This window comes from Myotis lucifugus, unplaced genomic scaffold, assembly GCF_000147115.1.
Source record: "Myotis lucifugus unplaced genomic scaffold, Myoluc2.0 scaffold_66, whole genome shotgun sequence".
NCBI classification, from domain to species: domain Eukaryota; kingdom Metazoa; phylum Chordata; class Mammalia; order Chiroptera; family Vespertilionidae; genus Myotis; species Myotis lucifugus.
Genome location: NW_005871114.1, coordinates 4,026,611 through 4,051,419, shown reverse-complemented (window position 1 = coordinate 4,051,419; position 24,809 = coordinate 4,026,611). Strand labels below are relative to the sequence as shown.

The 24,809-nt window shown below is 39.5% G+C and overlaps 1 protein-coding gene across 3 annotated transcripts in view; it reads left to right on the top strand.

Annotated features, from left to right (window-relative positions):
- LGI1 (leucine rich glioma inactivated 1) overlaps nucleotides 1-22,646 on the top strand; it is a 41,292-nt gene extending 18,646 nt beyond the window's left edge. The window contains exons 3-8 of one of the 3 annotated variants that reach the window (XM_023754924.1): nucleotides 5,092-5,163; nucleotides 5,264-5,335; nucleotides 15,662-15,733; nucleotides 18,242-18,411; nucleotides 18,689-18,853; nucleotides 22,230-22,646. In XM_023754924.1, coding sequence (XP_023610692.1) covers nucleotides 5,092-5,163; nucleotides 5,264-5,335; nucleotides 15,662-15,733; nucleotides 18,242-18,411; nucleotides 18,689-18,853; nucleotides 22,230-22,267 — 589 coding nt within the window. In that variant the 3' untranslated portion in view covers nucleotides 22,268-22,646. Of the gene's footprint in view, nucleotides 1-5,091; nucleotides 5,164-5,263; nucleotides 5,336-15,661; nucleotides 15,734-18,241; nucleotides 18,412-18,688; nucleotides 18,854-21,448 lie in introns of all 3 variants that reach the window. The other 2 variants (XM_006090015.3, XM_023754923.1) reach the window with 2 other exon arrangements.
- The last annotated feature ends 2,163 nt before the right edge of the window (nucleotides 22,647-24,809 follow it).

The window sequence follows — 24,809 nt, the reverse complement described above, 5'->3', positions numbered from 1 at the left end:
GTCTTTTTGTTATTATAATACTTATTTTAACAGGTCATGAAATATATTCACCTACTTAATGCATCATGTGCATAATAAGTGGCAGCTACAAGCTTAGAAACTAGATTCTTTATTCTATATCTAATCAATGCGGTCTTCAGTGACAGCCTGGTGCTCACTCCTCTCTTCTTCATCCAGAATGGTCCTCACTGAGGTGGTAGGGGAGAGGATATTGTATGGGACAGCCCCCTAAATTATCTCCCCTTCTTAGACAGGAGAATCTGCTTTGGGTTGGGAGACAGGATACAGCCCACCCATGGGCCAATGACAATTCTGATGGTAATCAAGATGTCACAGATGACTAGACAGAATTTAAAGAAGTGGGTGTCGGTAGAGCCATGGGACCCTGGCGTGACCATTTGAGCAGTCTGATTTGAGACAACGAGAAATTTTATCAGCAGGGTTACCATTCCCATGCAGCCATCTGTAGACTTACCACTCCCCATGCAAAGCCCATAGCTCCTATTCCAGGAATGAAGCCCACAACGCTGCAAGTAAAGAATCATGCATCTCTCAAGTTAGAAGTGACCTAAAAAGTTATCTAGTCTAGACCTTTGATTTGATGATATAGAGAGGAGGAGTGATATGCTCAAGGCCACTCAGAGGATTCATGGCCATGTGGGAATTATAACCAAGGCTACCTAATTCCCTCTTCAGAGTGCTCCTTCCTAGTCCCTAGAAGAGGTGAGAAGCAGGGTAGGAAAGTGATTCAGTGACCAATCAGGACACGCATGTGCTTGTCCAGTACTTTCACTTCTGTGGACCCCCATCTCTGGCCTCTCAGCTGGATGATGGGCAGCTTTAGCTTTGACCTCCTTCTGATGTAGCTGGATCCTCATTCTCTGTCCTCTGCTCCCCAGGCATAGAATATAACCAGAATCCCTAAGGTTGAGAACAGGTACCAGTATTTTTAAAGCTCACCAGGTCATTCCAAGTGTGACCAAGATTGAGAAATACTAGAACACAGATCTAGAGGGCTCCCTGCTCCAGCCTTCACACACACTTCCCTTTTGCACACACATCTCCTCCACATTGTGCTCTCTCCTAAGTGTGTCCTGTACACACTTCTGCCTGACATGGATTTAACTCAACCCAACGGCATCCTTTCTATTCAGCCCTTCTGCCAGCTGGCTCTATCTCTGCTGATTCCTAAACCCCATGAAGGGACTCATCTTTAGTCCAACTCATCTTTTTGACCCAGGCTACTTGGGCTATGCCATGCTGACCAACCTCAGAATTAGCTACTCTGGGTAAGAAACTGAGTCCTTTTTTCCCTAATAATCTGAGGAGAGAGACAGAGGTTGTATGATATAAAACACAGCTACCTGGGCTGCCCCAAGTCTATTGTTTGTGCAGATGGGATGGAGTGGGCACAGTTTTTCTTAATAGGAACTGTGGGATTCTTTAACATATCTGATACAAAAACAAGTCATAATATTGAAATCAAACATATTCAGAAGAATCCATAAAATATTAAGGGTCAGAGTTTCATCCACTTTATAGGACATGCGCTTGTAGAGTCTTTTTAGCTTTACAGAAGATAATTAAATGGATAGCCCACTAAACTGATTTAGAATGCATGTATAATTTTACACATCCTTATCCATGGAATCCTTGTCCACAGAAAACCACAACTGAATTTAGAATTGAAGGACTGATATTCATTATTATCTCAGACAAAGGGAAAATTTTTCACTTTTATAAGAAAACTTTTTATCGAAATATCATATACATAAAAGTGCAGGCCTGGTCTGTGTGGCTCAGTGGTTGAGTGTCAACCTAAGAGCCAGGAGGTCATGGTTCGATTCCCAGTCAGGCTAGATGCCAGGGTTACAGACTCGATCCCCAGTGTGGGGTGTGCAGGAGGCAGCCAATCAATGATTCTCTCTCATCATTAATGTTTCTATCTCTCTCTCCCTCTCCCTTCCTCTCTGAAATCAATTAAAAATATTAAAAATAAAGAAAAGTGCATATACCCTAAGTATACATCTCAACTTTAAAAAATTAAAACTTCATATTTTTAGAGCAGTGCTAGGTTCACAGAAAAATTGAGAAGGCTTAGAGATTTCCTATATACCCCCTACCCTGACCCATGCATAGCCTCATCCATTACCAACTTCCCCCAGCAGAGTGATAGATTTGTTACAATTGGTGGACCTACATTATCGCCCAGAGTCCATAGTCTATATTGTGGTTCACTCTTGGTGTTGTACATTCTATGGGTTTGGACAAATGTATAATGACATGTATCCATCATTATGATGTCATACAGAGTATTTTTACTGCCCTAAAGTCCTCTGTGCTCTGCCTATTTAACTCATCCCCTGCCATGATTTTTCAATAAAGTGAACATTCTTATAACCAGCACCCAGAAACCAAACATTACAACTATTGCCAAAGACTCCCTTTGTGTCTCCTTCTAGTTATTACTTGCCTCCTAGGGTAATACTCTTTGTAATAATTTAAGCAATAAAAAAAAAAAAATAAATAAATAAAAAAAAAAAATATTATCTTATAGGTCCTATACTATTGGAGATACTTTATTGAGCTGGGTTTTCTTTCCCTGGACTTAAATTTGTGGAAGTCATCCATATTTTTGTATGTAGTTGAAGTTTTAACCAGAGGTTTAATCCTTGAAATCTAGTTCAACGAACATTATTCAGCCAGAAACTATGCTCAGGGCTGGGGACACAAAAGCAAATAAGGATAAGTCCTTGCTCTAAGGAACATTCAACCTAGTAATGTGGTAATGCCCAGAATTTAATGTAGATGAATTCCTCTTCGTTTAACAAATATTTATTCAGTGTCCATTATGGCACATGTAGTATTATAGATGCTAGGGATAAGCAATGAACAAACAGATAAAAATTCCAGTGGAAATACCTATGTTTTATTTCCCTGACATGCGTGGGCAGGTTCTGCCCACTAATATACATTTCCCACTCTGTTTTACATCTGATTCAACATAAGGGGAACTAGTGAGAGAAGCTATTTCTTCTGGTGACTTGAAGTGCATGATTATGAAGTTGCTGGTCCACCCACGGGACAGTTGGCAAACCAGTGAGCATGGGAAGTATTTCTCTGTATCTATTTCTGTCTTATTCCATTCTCTCCATCCCTGATGCTGTCTGTACAGAATGAAATGAAAATCTGGAGCCTCAGGAAGTCTTTGGATGTTAGCTTATCTTGGAGTAAGGGCACGTAATCTTGTTTTACAGAACCATGAAGTAAGAGGAGGCAATTGCCGAAGTTGTGACTAAAATCATACACACTTGAATTTGTTTTAATAACTAAGGGCATCTAAAATGTATGACTATTCATCAGTGTTGACTTTTCAGTGGTGAATTACTTGAGTATAAAGCTATGACACAGGAGGGAGGAAGGTAAAAGAGAATACAACATCACTCCAGGATTGATAATTTAGGAAGAAGTGCAAGAGATCATCTAGTTTCGTTTGCTTGGTTCATGTTTCCCCCCATTTTTATGAAAAATTTCAAGCATATAAGCATATAAAAAGTAGAGACAGTAAAGTCCACTTCCGTGTACCCATTTTTCAGTTTCAAAAATTATCACCTCATGCTCAATTCACCTCTAAGCCACTGTTGTCTCCTCCCCTGATTATTTTGAAGCAATTCCAGATATCAAATAGGTTATTCATAAATGTTCAGAAAGTGAGGTCTCCTCCTTTTAATCTCATTAGTTAACAGGCTCAGAGAGATGAAGTCACTAAACTAGTTAGTGTGTGTTATTTTTAATCGCTAGACTACAAAAGTAAAGGTCAAAAGTATAATAACAGAGAATATTGAACTTTTAATAGTACAATTAAACAGTATATATGAGATGTGAATTGTCAAATCATGTCTAACATCTGGTCTGTTCCATGATCATGGTCACATTTTGGACAATAGTTACAGGTGGAATATGAGATTCCCCTGCACAAGAAACTTAACATGTAAACCGAATGTCATTTGAACCCATTATAAATTTGTCATCAGTACATTTAAAACCTTATTGTTCATTTGTATCAATACTTTATCTAATGATTTCCAGAAATTAATGCTCATCTAAAAATCAAAAACCCGCTTCGTGTTGTTTAGCCTATGATCACCTCTTTTAAGCCTCCCATTCAGAAAATTGGCAAGTTTTCCAAAGAGTTCGACAGGGTGTGAGGACTGCTGGTTCATGTTCCCTTTCATTGGTAATTTTGAAACCAAATCCCTGTGGATTTTGAAATTGCAAATAAATTTGTTCAAGTTAGTGTTCTTTTCAACTATTTAGTAATAAACTGGATCTAAGACTCTTCCTACACCTCATTATTTCACACCTTCAGCCTGTTCTATTTTTTAAGTTTATTTATTAATTTTTTAAATTTATATTGTTGAAAGTATTGCAAATGTCCCCTTTGGGGTTTTTTTTGTTTCTTTTTCCCCATTGAGCCCCTCTTCCCTGCATTCACTTTTCCCAAGCCTTCACCATACTATTGTCTGTGTCCATGGGCTATGCATATATGCATATACATTCCCCAGTTAATCTCCCACCCCCACCCCCACCTTCCCTCTGAAATTCCTGTTCTATTTTCATAGAAGGAGGTTAGTTTATGTTCATTGAGCCAGTGTCAATGGCTCATCTAAGAGATATCATAGCGGCTTAAAACCCAGAAGCACCATTGTTTGGGCTGGTCAGAATGTTCCAGAAGTTTTTAGGGCAAAGGAAAAATTCCTAGTGTTTTTTTTTTTTATGAAAATGCATAAAATGTTGATTTGGCTGTCATAGTGCCCAAATTGTATCTCAAAAAGTTACCAAGTGCATGTGACATCCATCACTGTGAGGAGTGGGCCACAAAGCCCGCCTTCCTGGATGAGCATTTGGTGAGGAGATAACTGGGGATTTTTTTAAAAAGCTACAAAAAATACCTAAATAAATAACACTTTAGAAGGCAGACATAAGACATTTTTCTGTACACAACTCCCACTCGTTTCTTTGAGAGATAAAGCAGCATAAATTGACAATCTGTCAGTTTAACCATTTTCATTGTGTACTTTTTCTGGGCAGGTTATTCACATCGAACTCCTTTGATGTGATCAGTGATGATGCTTTTATTGGTCTTCCACATTTAGAGTATTTGTAAGTAAAAACAACAACAACATTTTTTAACATAATGATTCAGGACAAGTGCTCTCAGATTTTTACAGCTGTCTGACAAAAATGTTATAACCTATTGCAGATTCATAGAAAACAACAACATCAAGTCCATTTCAAGACATACTTTCCGGGGACTAAAGTCATTAATTCACCTGTAAGTATGAAAGTTGCTATTACTTCTTAAGTTTGCTAATAACCTGTGGTTAAAGTGAGCACTTTGTGGGTATCCACGAACATTTAAGAAACCCAAACAATTTCTCTCCATGCACATTTGTATCTCTTCATGCACACTTGTATTAGCCAGTGTGTGTCCAGGAAATTGACTGCTATTAATATGATGAGTCTAAACCAACCATATTTAGGAAAACAATCTAATGCAGGGCAATTGTGTGACTAAAATAACTTTCTTATTATCTAAATCATTATTCACTTCATGGATAATTATGGGTTGATTGTATAGCTTAATTTGATATTTTGCTGATTTCTTTTTCTGTATATGCCCTGACTTTATATATATTTAAACATATAACCACAGGCAAAGTGTACACAGTACCTGACAACATGTTTATAAATTAAAATATTTAATTATTCAATGGGTGATTAGAAGCTGTTGTTCTTAACAGGAAGCAATTTTGCTTCCTAGGGAACATTCAGCAATAGCTAGAGACATGTTTGGACATGTTTGGTTGTCAAGCCTGGAGGGTGTAACTGCATCTAGTAGATGGAGGCGGCGATACTTCTAAATATCCTACAGTGCACAGAACAGCCCCCACAACAAAAGATTCTACAGCCTAAAATGGCATTGTGCTGAGCTGAGATGGAGAAATCCTGACCAACATGAACCAAATAACTTGTTTCTCCTGGCCTCCCTGCCCCCTTACACACACACACACACACACACACACACACACACTCACATACACTAGAAGGTCATGGGAAGAAAAGACATTAACATTTATAAGTGACTACTATTATATTGGCCATTATGCTTTACATCCTAGTGGACACACTAGGATGTAGTCCTAGTGGACACACTAGGATGTAGGCTCAAAGGGCAGGCATTGTGTCTGCTTTGTTCCCTGCTGCACCTGGGCCTAGAGCAGAGCTGGGAATAAAGAAGGACGGGAGGGAAAGGAAGAAAAAGAGGGAGAGGAGGGGGAGGATAAAGAAGGGAGGGAATAAGAGGGAGGAAAGGAGTAAAGAAAAAAATCTGTACACACCATAGTGAAGAACATCTATTTGTTTGACTAGAGCCTATTATATCTATCAACTGAAATGGAAATTTAAATTTGACTCATAATGATGCCTCTTCTGTAGAGGTATGAAGACCATAAGAAAGGGACATTAGTACAGCATGTACTTAATATTTAGACATTGTTAAGTTCAAGAGAACACCAAAGGCAGCCTTAAAAGAGAGGCATGAATCTTAAGGGTCGAACAGACAGTGCAAGGGAAATCCCACCTCTCTGGCCAGGTCCTGGATATGGGAAAGAGGTATTTATGGGAACAGGTTAAAACTGACTGAGTGAATATAACCCTTAGATCTCTTGTATCTTTATCTAACACTGGGGGTTGACTCATATGGCATTGCCAATATTAGACTGTTTTTGTCTATAAAAATGGCAATGCCATATGATTCATCCTAAATAGTCTCTAGGATGTGCCACACAAAGATGAATAAAATCCAATTCCCACCTGGAGGAGCTCAGTCTAACAAGAGGAATTGGACAAACAAATATGTTCTCTCTGGTGCCTTTGCCCCCGAGTTATTTATTTCTTTTCTTATTCTCTCCTTCCTCCCCTCTCTCCTTCCTTTCTCTCTTCCTTCTTTTCTTTTCTTCCATTTTTTCCTTTCAAGGAGAGATGATGGGTAGAGAGGATTTGAAACCCAAATGTTCCTCTGACTGCTCAGTACATCAAGTTCATTTTCCATTAATTACCACTTATAAATAAATCTGACATTTGTTTGAGCCATTAACTTCCTTTTTTAAGATTTTAGGTTTCAGAGTGCACTTTTCTCCACCTCAGCCTAATTCTTCCCAAAGGCAGATATTCGAGCAGTGAGGAACCATCGCCTCGCCCTCTAACCTGCACATGCTGCAGGAAGAGTTTACAAAGCTTTTTCATATTCTTGACCTCATATAGTTTCCTGATGGCCTTAAGAAAGAGACGGAACAGTAGCACTACCCCTGTTGACAAATAAGAGCATGATGACACACTCTGAGTTTAAGGAGCTCCCACTTTAGTAAGCGGTAAAGCCAGAAGTTTCCCAAGGTCTTCACTGAGCCACCCCATGCCCTCTTCGCCATGTCAGTTGTAGCAGGACCAGAAAGCTCTCGAGCTAGTGGGATCCTTCCATGGCACATGATTTGAGGAGCAACCATGGCTATGGAAGAAAGATAAGATCCTGAAGACAGAGGCCCGACCCTCACTCTTAATTTTCAAAAGCAAATAGTTGGGATTACACATATATTTTAGATCCAAGTAGTTCCCATTCTAGCCTAACATTAAAGCTGCTCTGAGGGACCTATCTGAGCATTTATATAAGTTCAGTTAGCTCCTAAAAAAGCAATGAACTAAAAAAAAAAAGCAATGAACTTATCTCACCTTCTTATACATGTCTCAATAGACTTATCTTCTAAAGAGACATTTATAGACAACTTAAAAATTACTCTATGAACCCCTGCCTCCCAAGCTAGCCCTTAAAAAAAGGGAGAGTTTTTTTTATAGTTAAGTCCTTACAAAGCAAGTCAAATCCTGGGACCCTCTCTCAATTATTTTATTTTAGATACTGTCCTAATGTTATATATGATTAACTTAAATGTTTGACTAGTTTATATATTTCAGTAAGGTTTGAATTTTTCTGATGACTGTGTATTACTTTTGAAATCAGGAAAAAAATAATTAAAAAATAGTTGATGGCCAATGATGACAAAATCTCTCAGCATTAACTGGTTTCTGTTTATACCCATGAGTTTTTTAGTAATGATTCCCCTGGGCATCCCATAAGTGTCACCGTGACTAAGGCTCAATGGAGGCGGGATATTTGCATGCATTTGGGGAAAATTGTCATCAATCTATACATGCTGTGAAGCACCTCCTGGTTGCTCAGCACCGTGGGAGTACAAAACCCATTAACAGAAGCCCCCAAACTAAGGTGCCTGTGTGTTCCCAGTCAGGCAGCATGTCTTCATTTCAGTTTCACAAGGATATGCATGTAGAGAGGCAGTGAGATGTCATGGCTAAGAGGGTGATCTGCGCACCAGACTGCCTGGGTGCAAAGCCTGGTGTTACCCCTTAGCAGCTGGAGGACGTCAGAGGTCACTTAGCCTCTTTGTGCCTCACATTTCTTATGTGTGAAATGAGGGTGATGATAATCATCTGTAAGAATGGGGGCTGGGAGAATAATGTACTTAGAGTACCTAGATCCTACGGTTGTTATGAGAGTGAGTTAATTTTTGCAAAGTGCTTAGCGCAGAGCCTGGTATGCAGTAAACTCACTGCCTAACCTCTCTATTGGTCCTCGATCAGGATTCCAAATGCTGCAGTGTATTTATGCCCTTTAAACATTTTGTATGCAATTAAAATAGCTGCACTTTTGAAGCACCACAAATTCAGTGAGACACCAACTCAAATGGAGGATCTGCACTGCGAGGAGTCTGGGAGCACCCAGATGGCCGTGGGCGATGCTTTCTTAGCAGCAGAGCCCAGTGGAACTGAAACAAACGTGCTGTCTGAGCCAGTCTGGTCTGCTTTAGAGAGAAGACTTCCCAGTAGTTTCCATAGTCATTATCAGAGGTTTTCTCAGGTTAACCATGAAAACACCGAAGTGGAGGAATGGTCATTATCTCTGCTGGGAAGGAAAGGCTGCCGCTGAGAATGCTTGAATCTTCTCGGCTGGCTCAAAGCAACTAGATGTTCCTTTGGGCAGTTTTCTGGGTGTTTTGAAGAATGTTTCTTAAGTAGACTCTGAATCAGGACCTAGAGCAAGGTGCTTACTTGAAGACACACTTTAAAGAGCTTCCCCATTGCTTTGGAATTATTACCAGTGAGGCTAAGAGGAGGGAGGGCACTTTTGGGTCCATATGACATGAGGGTGGGTGACCATGGTAATTCACAGGGCTCTGCACTTTCTCCTTAGCTCAGTGCCTTGTTACAAGGGGCCTCTGCTCTTTTCTTTGTCGAGATTGGTGCCCTTCCTTTCCTCCTCTCCAACCTGCCCCATTCATTCATTTCAGTATCTATTGAGGGCTTACTTTGTGCCAGGCACTGGGGAGGCAATGGTAAGAGTCCTTCCAGTAACACTACATAATCATCCTTAAAAAATTAACATTGATGAAATGTTTCTCAAACTTCTCATTGCTTTATCTTCACTCCTCTCCCAATCAATCCTACTCATCCACCCCTTCAGATATTCCAGTGCACTCCTGCCCTCTATAAAAACCCGTGGTCAGACTCTCTGACTCTTATCTATGGAGCTTAAAGTATTAACTCTCTGAGTATCATTTTATTATTATTAAAGATGAAGCCATATGCCTCCCACAGTGAAAAGTACTATAAAGATGTGATTTTAGAACTAAAATAGAGCCTGGAGATCATTCTGACCAAGTGATCATTCCCTTTGTAGAAAGGGAAACAGCCAGAGCTCAAACCCAGATATGTGATTCCGGGCCCCATACTGTTTGCACCATACTCTGCTGCTGAGTCCAGGGAACCCTGAAGTCAGGCTGACAGGCAGTGGGTTAGCTTGGGCAGTAGCATAGTTTCCTTCCATCATACCATGTAGAAAGTCTTTTTCCCATCAACTCTAGTAGCTACCTCTATGTCCTTGCCTCTCTCTCCCTCGGTATTTTAAGTTTTCTTCCTCTTATTGCTGACAGAACTCATATTCAGTTTTAATATCCAGCACTGACGTGAACCTTGCCCAGCAAAAAGACTTGCAGAGGAAGGAGCTCTTCCACACCAATCCAGGATGCCACTAGAGGAGACAGAAGAAGATCTTAAGACTTGGGGAGTACTAGACTGGCTCTCTGGACACACTTGTTTTCCACATTAATGCCTCCATGAGATGGGCTTTGTATTAATGATTAAAACAAAATATGACAAAATCTTAATAGGGGTTGCCTCTGCCAGAATAATTATTTTTTTCTCCTTTAAAAATTTTTTTCTTGTACTTTCCAAATTTTATTGAAGAATAATAATAGCGATTACATGTTTGTGTTTATAGGTATGTATATATATGTGTACATGTGGTATGTTACACATAGATATAACATAGGTATAAGTAAAAGACAGGACATTTAAGAATACAAGGCATAGAGTTCTATCTACTCAAAAAAGACAGAAAGGTGATCTCATCCTCCTGAGGTGAGCATTTAAAAGTGCTTAGATATTAAATATTACTGGTTTTGACATCAACCACAATGAAAAAGATTGATTTTGTGGTCTTGACATCTGACATAGGCATAAAAATTCAGCTGCAGACCCCTAGCCGTTTTGGCTCAGAGGATAGAGCATCAACCTGCAGATTGAAGGGTCTTGATTCCGGTCAAGGGCATGTATCTCTTTTGCAGGCTCAACAACCGGCCCCCAGTTGGGGTGCTTGTGGGAGGCAAGCAATTGATGTATCTCTCTCACATCGATGTTTCTCTCTCCCTGTCTCTCCCCCTCCCTCTACTTTCTCTAAAAATCAATAGAAAACTATCCTCGGAGGAGGATTAACAAAAAAAAAATTTACCTGCAGATACAAAATTTTTCTGGAAACCATTTCAAAGTATGTGTATAAAAATATTTGTAGCTACAGGTGTTAATTTTCACAATAAATGAAATAGGTTTTCTTTGCTCAGTTTTGCAGATGTCAAGACAGAAACCCAGAAAAGTTAAATTAAGTTGTCTAAAGACACACTCCTGAAAGTGATGAAGCTAAAATTTAATCCCTTGTCTACTTGAGACCCAACTACTACACTGCTCTAAATGATGCAAAAAAATAAAATAAAATAATAGCTACAGCCAGTTTTACAAAAGATACAGAACATATTTCAACCAGAGCTTCCACTGAGGAAAAGGGAATAATAATAATATTGTTACTCTGTGAAAAAGGAGGGCAGATGAAGGGACATAGGAAACTGAGGAAATTTAATGAATTTGATTTTCCATTTTGCTTTCCAATGGCAAAACTCAATGTAGAGATGGGATCTGAATAATCAAATAATGCTGACATCAACCCCCAAAATAACACTATTGCTAACCCCAGAAATGCTGTCTCAATATCTCCAGTTGTTGATATAACCAAATAGGCACCAGATCTCATTCTATTCCCCGCGCCCCCCCCCTTTTTTTTTGCATAAGTTAGCATCACAGGATTTACCTCTTTTTCTTCCTGGTAGCCCTGGCCCAGAGTCCTCAGCAGCTCTCCCTGCAAAGAATCTCTCTTAAACCCCCACATGCCTTTGATGTTTTTTGGAGGCTCCAGACCCTCCTGAAGGCTGACTTTAAACTGGCACAAGGAACCCACAGGGATGGTTCCAAGCCTGGCCTGACTATAGTCCTAAACTTCCCCAGATATGAGGGTCTTTAAGCCATGTGGGAATCATGGTAAAGAAGGCAGCTCCAATTATGATAAGCAAAATAAGCCATCAGAGAAAGATAAATATTACATGATCTCACTCATTTGTGAAATATAATGAACAACATAAACTGATGAACAAAAACAGATCCAGAGACAGAGAAGCATTGATCAGACCGTCAAACCTCAGAGGGAAGGTAAGAGAGGATGGGGGTAAGGGGGAGAGATCAACCAAAGGACTTGTATGCATGCACATAAGCCTAACCAATGGACACAGACACCAGGGGGGTGAGGGCATGAGTGGGGGGGTAGAGCGGCAATGGGGGGATAAGGACACATATGTAATACCTTAATCAATAAAGAAAAAAGAAGAGCCCTGACCGGTTTGGCTCAGTGGATAGAGCGTCGGCCTGCGGACTCAAGGGTCCCAGGTTCGATTCCGGTCAAGGGCATGTACCTTGGTTGCGGACACATACCCAGTAGGGGGTGTGCAGGAGGCAGCTGATCGATGTTTCTCTCTCATCGATGTTTCTAACTCTCTATCCCTCTCCCTTCCTCTCTGTAAAAAAATCAATAAAATATATATTTTTTTAAAAAAAAAGAAGAAGAAGAAGAAGGCAACTCCATCCTGAAGCCCATCCCATGAAAGAAGTTGCTATCTCAAGCCACCTAGGCACCCAAGTACTGACTGTGATAGTCATTCACATTCCAGCCTAGAACTCTGGGCCTTTATGAATGCAGTCAAACAATTGGTTTAGATTGACTGAGTCCTCACTGGACGGAACCATTACATATACAGAGGGGTCCTTTTAAAAATTCAATGTTATTCTTTGTTTCTTCTGAATTTAAAATAAAAATACATGCTCGATTATTTAAAACCCTCACAATCCAGGCATCTATATCGCAAAAGTGAAAGATTCCAGCTACCCCAAGATGTAAACTCCATCAAAAGTTTTTATATCTCCTTCCAGACCTTTCTTTATGCATCTATAGACATATATCCTCCCTCCCAGGTGGGATTACAACTATTCTCCAACTCCTTTTTTTTTTCCATTTAGGCATTGTTTCATGTCTAATCATAGAAATCTACCTCATTTAAACAAAAAATCTCCTGCAAAATATTTCATATTAAGCATGAACTATCATTTATTTACATGATCTCTTATTAATGGACAAGTAGGTTGTTTCTAGTTTTTGCTGCTATAGACAATGCTTGATTAAATATCTTTTCCCAATTATGCAGAAGGCCTCCAATATTTCCAATTTCTCTTTCCTTGGGAATTGGTAAAAAATCCTAACTGGCCACAGCAAATAACTGTGCAGTGGCATTTCATATTTCCTTTCTTAACTTTTCAGGCTCTGATGATCCCCTTCTATGTGTCCTATGCACCCTTCACCACCTACCTATCAACCTGAGCCAGAAGGTTGCTTTATATCAGTGCCCTGTTATAGCTTTTGAAGAATAATTCCCAGGCTCTGTCAGCATTCTTTCCCTAAGATATTCTCTGCCCAAGTCCTGCTGTCTGCTTTCTTCTTTTCCAAATGTAACCCAATGTCGCTGAGGCCTCCAAGAAACACAGGGTAGTATCTAAACTCCAATTCACTGGGCATCCATAAGTCTTCCTCTCATTTCTGAGTCTTACTTACTCTTATTTCTGCTTCTTTTGTGAGTTCAGGCAGCCTTCCCATGCGTACCCCTTACCAAACCTAGTCATGAAGCTCTATCCTATCTCCTTGAGGAGTCAGTGTTTAATTGAATTTTGGTGATGGAACAGGGGAGGGGTCTGATTGAGTGTAGTAAATCCATCCACCATTCTTCCCTCTGGCACCCCTCATACTGCACTGCCTCCCTCACCCTTTGGTTCCTTTGGTGAGAGCCTCCCTATCACAAGACGTCCTCAAGAAGCATAATGCCTCATTTTACAGTCCATCAGGCCAGTTTGCCTCATCAGCCCATCTCCCAAATCTGTTGATTATAAGTCCATCTTGCCATGAAAAATTACCAACTCTCTATTCCAGAAGCCCCAGAACTCCAAGTCTCTATCTCTGACCATCTCACCAGCTGCTTCTGCAATTAGCATGTGAGGCCTAGAGCTGTACTCCTTTGGGCAGGAAGTAAAACTGCTAGATTCCTCCATTGTTTAAAAGAACCACCTTGGGCAGCAATGCAAACAAAGTGCTTCTTCCTATGCAGCCCTAGTGGCAGCAGTAATTCGGGACTTGCTGTTTCATGCCCACTGGCCCCTGACCAGACTCCTCCAAACTCCTGCCCTGAAGCCAATGACAGTGTGCTGGTTTCTGGGGGAAGTATGTCCACTGAGAAGTTAGCATGAGAACTTAAGGCACATGGTGCCAGAAAGTAAATTGAGACACATAACTTGGGAGTGACTTCATTCAACCACCAGGCAGTAAGGTGAGTTATGGAAACATTCTCTTGAATAGTCTTCTTTAGCATTTTATTATTACTATGCAGCAGTTCATTCGGATGGTCAGTTTTCTCAATGCTGTGTCTTGGGCAATGGACGGGCAGAAGGCCTTTTCCTTCTTTTCCCCGCTCCCTCCTCCAAGCTGCCCTTTGAGAGTGGTCCAAAAGCCAGATACCATCCTGAGTTATCTCATTTACTACTTCTGACAATCTTATGACATGAGTATCACTCATCCACTTAAAAATGAAGAAAAAAAAACTGAGTCTCAGAGAAGATGCATAACTAAAATCACACAACCAGTAAATAGTGGACCCAGAATTCAAACCAAGCTCAGAATGACTCCACATCCGTGTCCTTCTTCACAAAATAGACTGTCAATGAGGTGGGAACAATCTGACTCAGTTCTCATTCTTAGGTGCCAAGGTTCATTGAAAAAGGTCTTCCAATCTAGTTGTAATTTCCAAAACTCAGAAAAGCAACATAATTAACTTAAAAATATGTTTTAAAAGTCCTGAATGTTTACACTGGAAAATCTCATATTAATTAGTTAGGAGGTGGAAGACACAGAAGACTTTTAAGAGTGTTTTAAAGGGAATTTTCATTCTCAAGGGTTTTGGAGGCTGACAGCATAGGCTTTTTTTGTTTTACTTTTTGATTTTTATTGTGAAAAAAGACCACTTCTAAGAAAAGTTTATGAAACATGAATATGTACAATGCTGGTTAAAAAATAGAAATTTACGAGTAACTAGAACCCTTCCCCATCAGACAGCATCTGCTCTTTGCTTGTTCACATTTCTGCAATATAGACACATTTCTCTTTCCTTGATGCTGTCAGAACTCTTTGACTTTGGTTAAAATCAAAGTTGGAATCATATGTGGAAATTTAAAATCAAAGTTGGAATCATATGTGGAAATTTAAACTATCTAGATGTGTAGTTTATTATGAACATGAACAAATAGAAGGATAAAGAGAAAGAGTCAAGTGTTTTCTCCTAAGCCTAGTATTTAAGTTCAAATCAGTAAACTACTGAAAAACTTGCTTTGACTTTGATTAAAATCATTCTAGTGATTTATGAAAGAACAAATAGAAGGAGAAAGAGAAAACAATTCCTGTGGTAATAGGGCATTTGGGGATAGACCCTGTCACCCATTTAGTCATCCTTTGGGAGACATCCCTTAGACAATGTCTGAGAGTGTGAATCTCTTATCTGTTCTAAACAGAAAGATCAGTTCCCAGGCATCATTTTGTTACTGGTATTTGGGGGTGGGGAGGGCATGATAAACATGATACATGAAGTACCATTGAGTGTTGAAACAAGGAGGCAAGGACTGAAAATACAATTGCAGGAACCTGACTAGTATCTTAGCAGAAGAAGTAATTTAGTATAGCCTGGGAAGAACAAAAGGGACTCATAACAAAGCTTTATCATAAAATACATTTATTTAGTTTATGACTATAGTTTACTTCACTCTTTTTCTTTCCCCCCAGGAGCCTTGCAAACAACAATCTCCAGACGCTCCCAAAAGATATTTTCAAAGGCCTGGATTCTTTAACAAATGTGTAAGAGGACCTGATTAATTAATTAATTAATTTTTAATAGTTAACAAAGAAGCCTGGTATTGATTATTAAAATTTTTAACTGGATTTAAAATTAAATTAGAATTTTAGAATTTAAGTTGATTTGAATTTTAAATTTACTTAGACTAATGTTTTTTTTCTATGATTTTTACCACTGGACATTCTGAAAATATGGTGCCCAGACATTCCTTTGACAAAGCAAAGTGTGTGTCTGTATGGAAGGGAGTGATGATAAGGAAGTTTGAGGGAGTGGGACCAGGGGGCCCAGATAGAAATCTCAAGATGCCTTTTTTCCCATGAGGTCCAGGAAATGGGGCTACAAAGGAAAATATAAAGGAGTCTGGGAAACAGAGTAAAGATGAAAGGTTACACCCATGGGTTGGTCAGTCTACAGAGAAATGGAGCAGGAAATGGGGGAAGGGAGGAAAGTTTGACTTTTTTCTCATTAGACTGAACAACAACTCTAGGCTTAATCCCCAGGAATTTGGCTTAAGCCCCAGGAAGGGAATGAACTTAATTATTTTTGACCCCTTTTCAAACAAAAGAGCTTTCAAACTTTGACTTTTAAGCCTCAGAGTGAAAGATCTTTGTAAGGAATTTGTATATTTTGCTGTAAGCAAAGCAAGTAATATATGCCTAAAGCTCTCAAAAGCAATTTAGCTTCATTAAGTGCCTTCCAGAATATTTGAAAGTTATTTAAATTCCATAAGATAGAATTCAGGAACAAATGAAAGGACATATGAAAACAAAAGATTTCTTATTATTCAGGTACTTTGCTATAGACTATTCAGAACAACTTTTCTCTAATAACAAAAAGTCTGAGTCAAGTGTTTTCTCCTAAGCCTAGTATTTAAGTTCAAATCAGTAAACTACTGAAACACTTTCTTTGTTCCTTGTAGTATTCCCCCAGCCCCTCCTCCATGCCTATTAGCCCAATTCCTGGTTTATTTCCAAGGGAGTGCAGGGATCAGGACATTTCCAAGAAAGTCTCTAACAGACCACAGTTATCTGCTCTGGTTAACAATAGCCCAGAAAAGTTGACACATTATTCTGGGTCAGAATATTCTTGGGAGATGAGGTCAATACTGGCAATGTCTTAGAAGTTAGATGACACCTCAGGGCTGACTTGGGGATACAGCTTATTTGGAGACCCTTTGTCTTATCCTTATGTCAGCCTGTACCTCACACTAACAAAACAAAACAAAAACAAAAAGCCATTTGAAATTGTCTCAGTCTCTCCAGGGAATCCTATAATGGGTTTGGCTTCTTGGGCCTACTTTGATATGCCCAAATCAAGAATTATCTAAGAAGTACAGGATTATGCCAAATTGACTTTTAGTGAATTTCTTGGTTTTCTTGACTATGTCTCCTGAGAAAAATTTTAAAGCTTCAACATTTAAAAAATGTTTATGTGCTGTGTGAAGAGTAGGCAACACTTACTGTACAAATTCTGTGTGATGAAGAAGGGTTTTAGGAAGGAGATGGACTTTATGAACAACAGCAGTGCAAATAAATAGAAGTTGGTAAGTTGGAATCATATGTGGAAATTTAAACTATCTAGATGTGTAGTTTATTATGAACATGAGCTATTGCATGTCTGCGTTAACTCTGCTGTGTCAAAGTCATTTCCTATTAAAATTGAATTTGTAGACCATGAAATAAGGTCAGGATTAATTATGTCTGTGAGGAAGAAGAAAAGCAAATAACTCACTCCATTTAATTAAATATGATATAATAATCACTACATACTTTCCTCTGGACCTGTGCTGTCCAGTATGGTAGCCACACATGCGGTCACTTGAAATGTGTTCCTAGTATGATTGAGAAGCTGACTTGTAAATTTTACTTAATTTTTTTTAAATTTAAATTTAAAATTTGATTCTCAGTTCAATTATTGGAATACTTTTAAGTCTCTTTGCAACAACTTGGGCGTGTGAGTCTATTTTTTTTAACTGGAAATTTTATTAAATCTAAGGACACATCAGGTATTTCTGATGAAAATTTAGCATCCAAATTGAGATATGCTATAAAATGAGTATAAAATATACATTAGACTTCAAAGATTTAATATAAAAAAGAATGTAAAATATTTTATTAATAATTTTTATAATGACTACATATCAAAATGATAATATTTTGTATATATTGGGCTAAATAAGATATATTACTAAAATTAACTTCACCTGTCTCTTTGTACTTTTTTAATGTGCCTATAGAAAATTTTAAATTACATATGTCGTTCACATTATATTTCTATGGACAGCACAGCTCTAGATCCAGCTACCTTCGAATCCAAGAGGGAGTAAGTTAGGAGGTTCCTTTGACTGGGGTGGCCTGTAAGGGTACACTGGTAATTCTGAGCTCAGAGTGAATTAGTCAGGTTCAAGGTGGATTCTGGGGCATTCTGGCACATGCTAATGGCTGAAATAGAAGTCATACTGTGAAGGTAGGACCCTCATAGAGCAAAAGCAGCTGAAGTTTGTCTTTCAGGGACCTCAGAGGGAATTCATTTAATTGTGACTGTAAACTGAAGTGGCTGGTGGAATGGCTAGGCCACACCAATGCAACTGTCGAAGACATCTACTGCGAAAGCCCTCCAGAATACAAGAAGCGCAAAATCAATAGCCTCTCCTCCAAGGATTTTGATTGTATCATTACAGGTAATGTATTCCAAGTTATTCCACCTCATAAAATTAAAAGAAGGGCTACACTTTTTTGCATGTGCAGGAACTGATATTTTTATATCTCAAAAACCAACTAAGCAATTTAATTTTTAAAATATTATGAACCATTAAAATGTCATGCATTTAAAAACAAAGTAAAATTGTCATTTTACTACTTTTCTAAAATAAATGCATTTGTTATGGGCATTTGAGATCTAGCCAAGGAGCTAGACTTTAGCACACAGTTACTCATTGTCACTTCCTATTTTTGCAGAATTTGCAAAGTCTCAAGAGCTGCCTTATCAATCACTGTCCATAGACACTTTTTCTTATATGAACGATGAGTATGTAGTCATTGCTCAGCCTTTTAATGGAAAATGCATTTTCCTTGAGTGGGACCATGTAGAAAAGACCTTCCGGAATTATGACAACATTACAGGTATGAGAAGCCTAATCATATTTTGAGTGGAAAGTTAAGCTGCTTGGACCAAGGGCAACAGGAAAAGATGAGCGATATTGGGAAGGCTTTGAGACATTTGAATCCCAACTCTGCCATTTATTAAGTGATCTGGAATTGTTCCCTAAACTTTAATTTTCTCACTTGTAAATCTGAAATATTTACAAGGTTATCAAAGATAATGCAAGCATATATTCAAGAAACTTACCATAGTACCTAGTCTAGCAATAAAAGGTGGATAATTTTTCCTGGATGAGAAAGTATTGGACTAGGAATCATGAGTTCTAATCCAGGTTCTGCCACAAACTGGGGATGCTACTCACTCTCACTGGGCCCTCTTTTTCTTAACTTTAAAATAAGAAGGTTATTTTAAACCAATGAGTCTCAAACTTTGTTGCACAAACATTACTTCTGTAAAATATTAATGTATGCCTGTGGCAAAAAGGGTTTTGTGGTCAAATACATCTATGAACCATATCTCCCTCTTGGAGATTCAGAATAATACTCATTAGAGGCTCTGAGAAGTCCTAACAGTGAAAAAACAAGCCTCTTTCCAGAATTTTTTGCATTTAGTTTGACCATGGAAACCAATTTTTTTTTTTTTTTGCCACTCAAACTTTTACTCAGGTGATCTCTTAGGTTTCTTTCTCATTTCAACAACTTGAAATTTTTTAAGTCATAAATTAGAACATGGGACACTCTATGAAATATTTACATCAGCTTTAGTTCCTAATACCTTTAAATCTACTCCTAAAAGCTCCTAGACAAAACTGAGAGGGTCATAATTAGATTTTGTTGGTGGTCCTTGACCCATTGCTCAAAGGATCAATACAGGTCTGAGCTTGCTTGAGACAGAGGTACCCAGATGAAGGAATCCCCTCCTAACTGATACCCTTCTAGAATCCTCCTTCTTTCTCAAGGAGAAAGGCTATGCTTCCCTTTCTCCCTAAGCCTTCCTTGTTTTCCAGTGGATTACAGTAGGCATTTGTGTAATCTAAACCAGTTCTTTTTACCTATGTGCAGTCCATCAATTGCTTTGTTGTTGCTGTTAATCCTCACCCAAGGATATTTTTTCCATTGATTTTTAGAGATAGTGGAAGGGAAGGGGAAAGACAGAAGGAGACCAACATCGATGTGAGAGAGACACATAAATTGGTTGCCTCCCACGCGTGCCCTCATGAGACCGGGGATGGAGCCTGCATTGGAGGTTCATGCCCTTGATCAGAATCTAACCCCAGACCCTTCAGTCCATGGGCCAACACTCTAACCACTGAGCGAAACTGGCTAGGGCTTGAATGAATCTTTAGATGAGCACTTGAGAGAGAAATGAATCATGTACTTGCAACTTCAGAATGCATCATCTAGTATAAAATGACAAACAGATGTCATGTATATGGTCAACATCCTGTCCCTCACCCCCAGACAGACATTGCTAATCCACTGTGGTGCTCTTTCTTGCAGAGTGCAGCAGTGGCCACAGAATCCTTCTCAACACAGTTCTCCAGGCAGTCGCTCTTATCATCATCAGTCAGTCATTATGGGTACATAGGTAAAATCTAGTGACCAGCCCTGATCTAGTTTCAACCTTCTCTGTACAAAAGAGAAAACTAAATCCCACAGAAGTTAAGTGACTTTTCCAAGGTCACACAATCAGTTGAGTCCTGAAAAGGGTCACAAGTAGAATAATTCTGTCTCTGGATGGAGTCAATTAGTAGAAAGAGTTGATGCAGAACTTAGTGCCTCAGAGCCCCCTAGGCTGCAGGCAGAAAAGACCAGGGTCCTACATTTGCCCCGCTTCTCTTTGGATTTCCTAGAATCAAGCTCCCTTGAGGAGTTCAGAATATATTCATAAATATTAAACTCTTACCAAAAGGATACTGAGCTAGGCCACTGACAGACCTCATGTTGATCTCTAATATTTCCCAAAGTAACATTCATGAGAATCATCTATGTACTCCTCCCTCTTCCTTCTCTTCTCTCCTGCCACCAGTGACCTGAAGATGCAGAAAAATGCCAAGTGGCATCACTTTCCTTTCTCAGGGGAAAGTCAGGTTATTCAAGAAGTAGTTCGCACTTAGAAGAAACCAATTACAGACAGAGCTGTGGGCTTCCCAAACCACCATTCAAACCTCCTAAAACCTTGTGGGATCTAAGCCCAAGATGGAAACCCTGGAATACCTAGCTGCCCACCCCATAGCGATGCTGGTAGACCTGGGTTTGAATCCCAACTCTGCCTTCTCCTAGCAGCATTGAACCTCTCTGAGCTTCAGCCTGCTCATCAACAAAAGGGGGGATAATAATTTTTATTATTTAACCTTTTGGAAAATTTTAATGGGATGATTTGGCAAAGCACATAGTAGGTGCTCAATAAACGGCTGTTTTCACTACAATTACAAAGATGAACTCATGATGTATTAGGGAGAGCAATGCTTTCTTTCTGCAAGAAATGAGAGAAGGAAACTCAGGCTATAGCCATGTATCCTAAATATCTAGTGCAGGTTGGATGTAACATGACAATGTCTGCATGCTCCAAAAGAGGATGACCATCCAGCTAATCTCTCATTTGTCTTTCCCCAGGCACGTCCACTGTAGTATGCAAGCCCATAGTCATTGAAACTCAGCTCTATGTTATTGTGGCCCAGCTATTTGGCGGCTCTCACATCTACAAACGAGACGGTTTTGCAAATAAATTCATAAAAATCCAGGATATTGAAATTCTCAAAATCCGAAAACCCAATGATATTGAAACATTCAAGATTGAAAACAACTGGTACTTTGTTGTTGCTGACAGTTCAAAAGCTGGTTTTACTACCATTTACAAATGGAATGGAAATGGATTCTACTCCCATCAATCCTTACATGCGTGGTACAGGGACACTGATGTGGAATACCTAGAAATAGCCAGAACACCTCAGGCACTGAGAATGCCTCATTTAATCCTGTCCAGTAGTTCCCAGCGTCCTGTAATTTATCAGTGGAACAAAGCAACACAATTATTCACTAACCAAACTGACATCCCTAACATGGAGGATGTATATGCTGTAAAGCACTTCTCAGTGAAAGGTGACGTGTACATTTGCTTGACAAGATTCATTGGTGATTCCAAAGTAATGAAATGGGGAGGCTCCTCATTTCAGGATATTCAGAGGATGCCATCACGAGGATCTATGGTGTTCCAGCCTCTTCAGATAAATAACTATCAATATGCAATTCTTGGAAGTGATTATTCTTTTACTCAAGTGTATAACTGGGATGCAGAGAAAGCCAAATTTGTGAAATTTCAGGAATTAAATGTTCAGGCACCAAGATCATTCACACATGTGTCCATTAATAAACGCAATTTTCTTTTTGCTTCCAGTTTTAAGGGAAATACACAGATTTACAAACATGTCATAGTTGACTTAAGCGCATGACACACAAATTCTGTGGCTGCCATCAGAAACTTTCTACAGTACATGGTCCGGATGAACTCAATGCATGATGACTCTTCTTATCCCACTTGCAAATGAATGCCTTTCAAACATTGAGACTGCTAGAACCAAGCACTACCAGTATCCCCATCTTTAACTGTCCAGTCCAGTGGTGTGGGAAGTTACCTTTTATAAGAGAAAATTGAATTGTGTAACTGTTCTTTGCAGTGAAGGTGTGTAAATAAGCATTTAATGATATCTGTTACTCCAAAAAGAAATATTAATATGTACTTTTCCATTTATTTATTCATGTGTTCAGAACTGCCAAATAAAATGTTTACATTTTCTTTTATATCCCAAGGTAAGTACTTAAGGGAATTTAGTTTTTTTCTTGGTGATGGTGTATTTAGGAAACAGTTTTATACCATAAGGTTATATTTGAATCAAGAGTTTATGTTGTGACTAATGAGTGAAGGTGAAACACTGATATTGATTACCCATAATTTATGAACAGGTTCATCAGTTGATTTTGAACATTCAAAGGTGTTTCCAAAAGTCATGACTTTTAGGAACACTTTGAGGTAAAGTGGTGACAAATTAAAAGAAGGGTAGAGAAATTTGCTTATTACAAGAAGACTAATTTGAAATAAAAACTGTAAGATCCATCCTTTCCTGTCCAATAGCTCCAGCTACAGCAATCCTTCAAACAACTTACAGGATAAGTTAAAGCCAAGATTTGGGATTTTCAAAAACCCTATTTAGGGACTTTCTAAATGTCTAACTCTAGAATCATCTGACAGCTAATTGAGATTGTAACCTTATAGCACTTGCCTCAAATGAAGGCCTCTTGATCTGACCAAGGACTTCTAGAGACCAAGTCTGATATGTTATTGACATGCTGCAGAGTGCCCAGGAGGATCATATTTGATTTTCTAAAACCCTGCTTCTGGATCACAAGGGTCGTAGCAAGTAGCACAATGCCTGTGCACTCTGTGGGCTCTCAGAGGTGCACATGTGTCCTCCTGTTATAATAATAAACTTAATGAGGCCCTTTGAGCTCATTAGTCAGTATGTATGGAGTACCTAATAAGGTATCATTCCTGTGGTGTTGAGGGGAGAACTGAAGGAGAGAAAGGCACCATCCTTGCCCTCTGAGTCCTTAGAAGGCTCATTGGGGGTTTAAGACACAACAGAGCAAGCAGTAAGTGCCAGTTATCATCTGAACATCCAATTGTAAGTTTCAGGAGAGCATCAAAGATGTCTTCCTGAAAGAAGTGGTCCTTGTTTGAACTTAAGGGAAGATAGGAATTTAAATGGGGATCATGACAGAGAAAGTATTCCTGGCACTTGGTTCTGCATGCTGCCTTTACGGAAGGGAACAGAACTTCCTCCAGCCCACTGTTCCCCAGAGTCTTTGACCAAATGATTGTGGGAAGGTGTGGGTAGGGGGACAGCAACCCCTCTGCCAGCCCTTATCTGGCAAACTTGAGGCATCAAAGGTACACACATCGTTATAGAGTCTCCCAGAAGCAATACCTTAGGGAGTTATGCACAGGAACCTGACTCCTTTATAACATGGTAAAGATATTAACTCTGACATCAGGGTTATGGGGGAGGAGGAGAAGGCTTACCCACTCCCGATCCTGCACAGAGGGAGAACTGGCCTTTGAATGCATTCCTTTCCTCAGTTCCTATTTTCTGTAAGCAGCCTATATGCTGTTGGAGAACACCTGCTTTGTAGAGACAGGGATCAAATCCAGCCTTGCCATGTACTGGCTTTGTCCACAGACAAGTTACTTAACCTCTCGGAGCCTCAGTTTCTTCATCTGTAAAGGGACAATAATGCCTACTCCAAGGACATGGACGAATTAAGGAGCACATGGCAGATTGAACTTTTCTAACTATATCTCCCGTCCCACATGTGCTATGAGAACCTTGCCCTCATCCCATCAAGAGGTGGTGCCTAATCCCTCTGTTCTTAAATCTGGACGGGCAACCAATAGAATGTGGAGGAAATTATGCAGTTTGACTTTGGAGCTGGGGTTACAAAATGATGGTGCTTTTGCCTTGTGAACCTGAACTGCCATGTCAAAAGTCCTAGCAGCTTGAAGCCACCATTCTGTGAGGAAGCCCAGGGTTTGGTCGGCAACCTCAGCTGAGGTCTCAGCATCAACCACCAGTCATCTGAGTGATGGCTCCAGGGGATTCCAGCTCCCAGCTGTCAAGTCACCACCAGCCATCGAATCTTCCCAACTGAGGCCCTGGATGTTACGGAGCAGAGACAAGCCATCCCACAATCACCTACTCAAACTCCTGACCCATAGAATCTATACACATAATAAAATGGTTGTTTTAAACAGCTAAGTTTTGGAGTACTTTGTCACACTGTAGCAGTACTGGGAATAGCACTTGAAGTGCTTAACCCAGAACTGGCACGAATTAGCACTCACCAAGTGTTAATGGTTCCACACCCATAGCATGAGTTTGGGTCACACTCTTCCTTTACTGTCTTAATGTAATTCACTGTC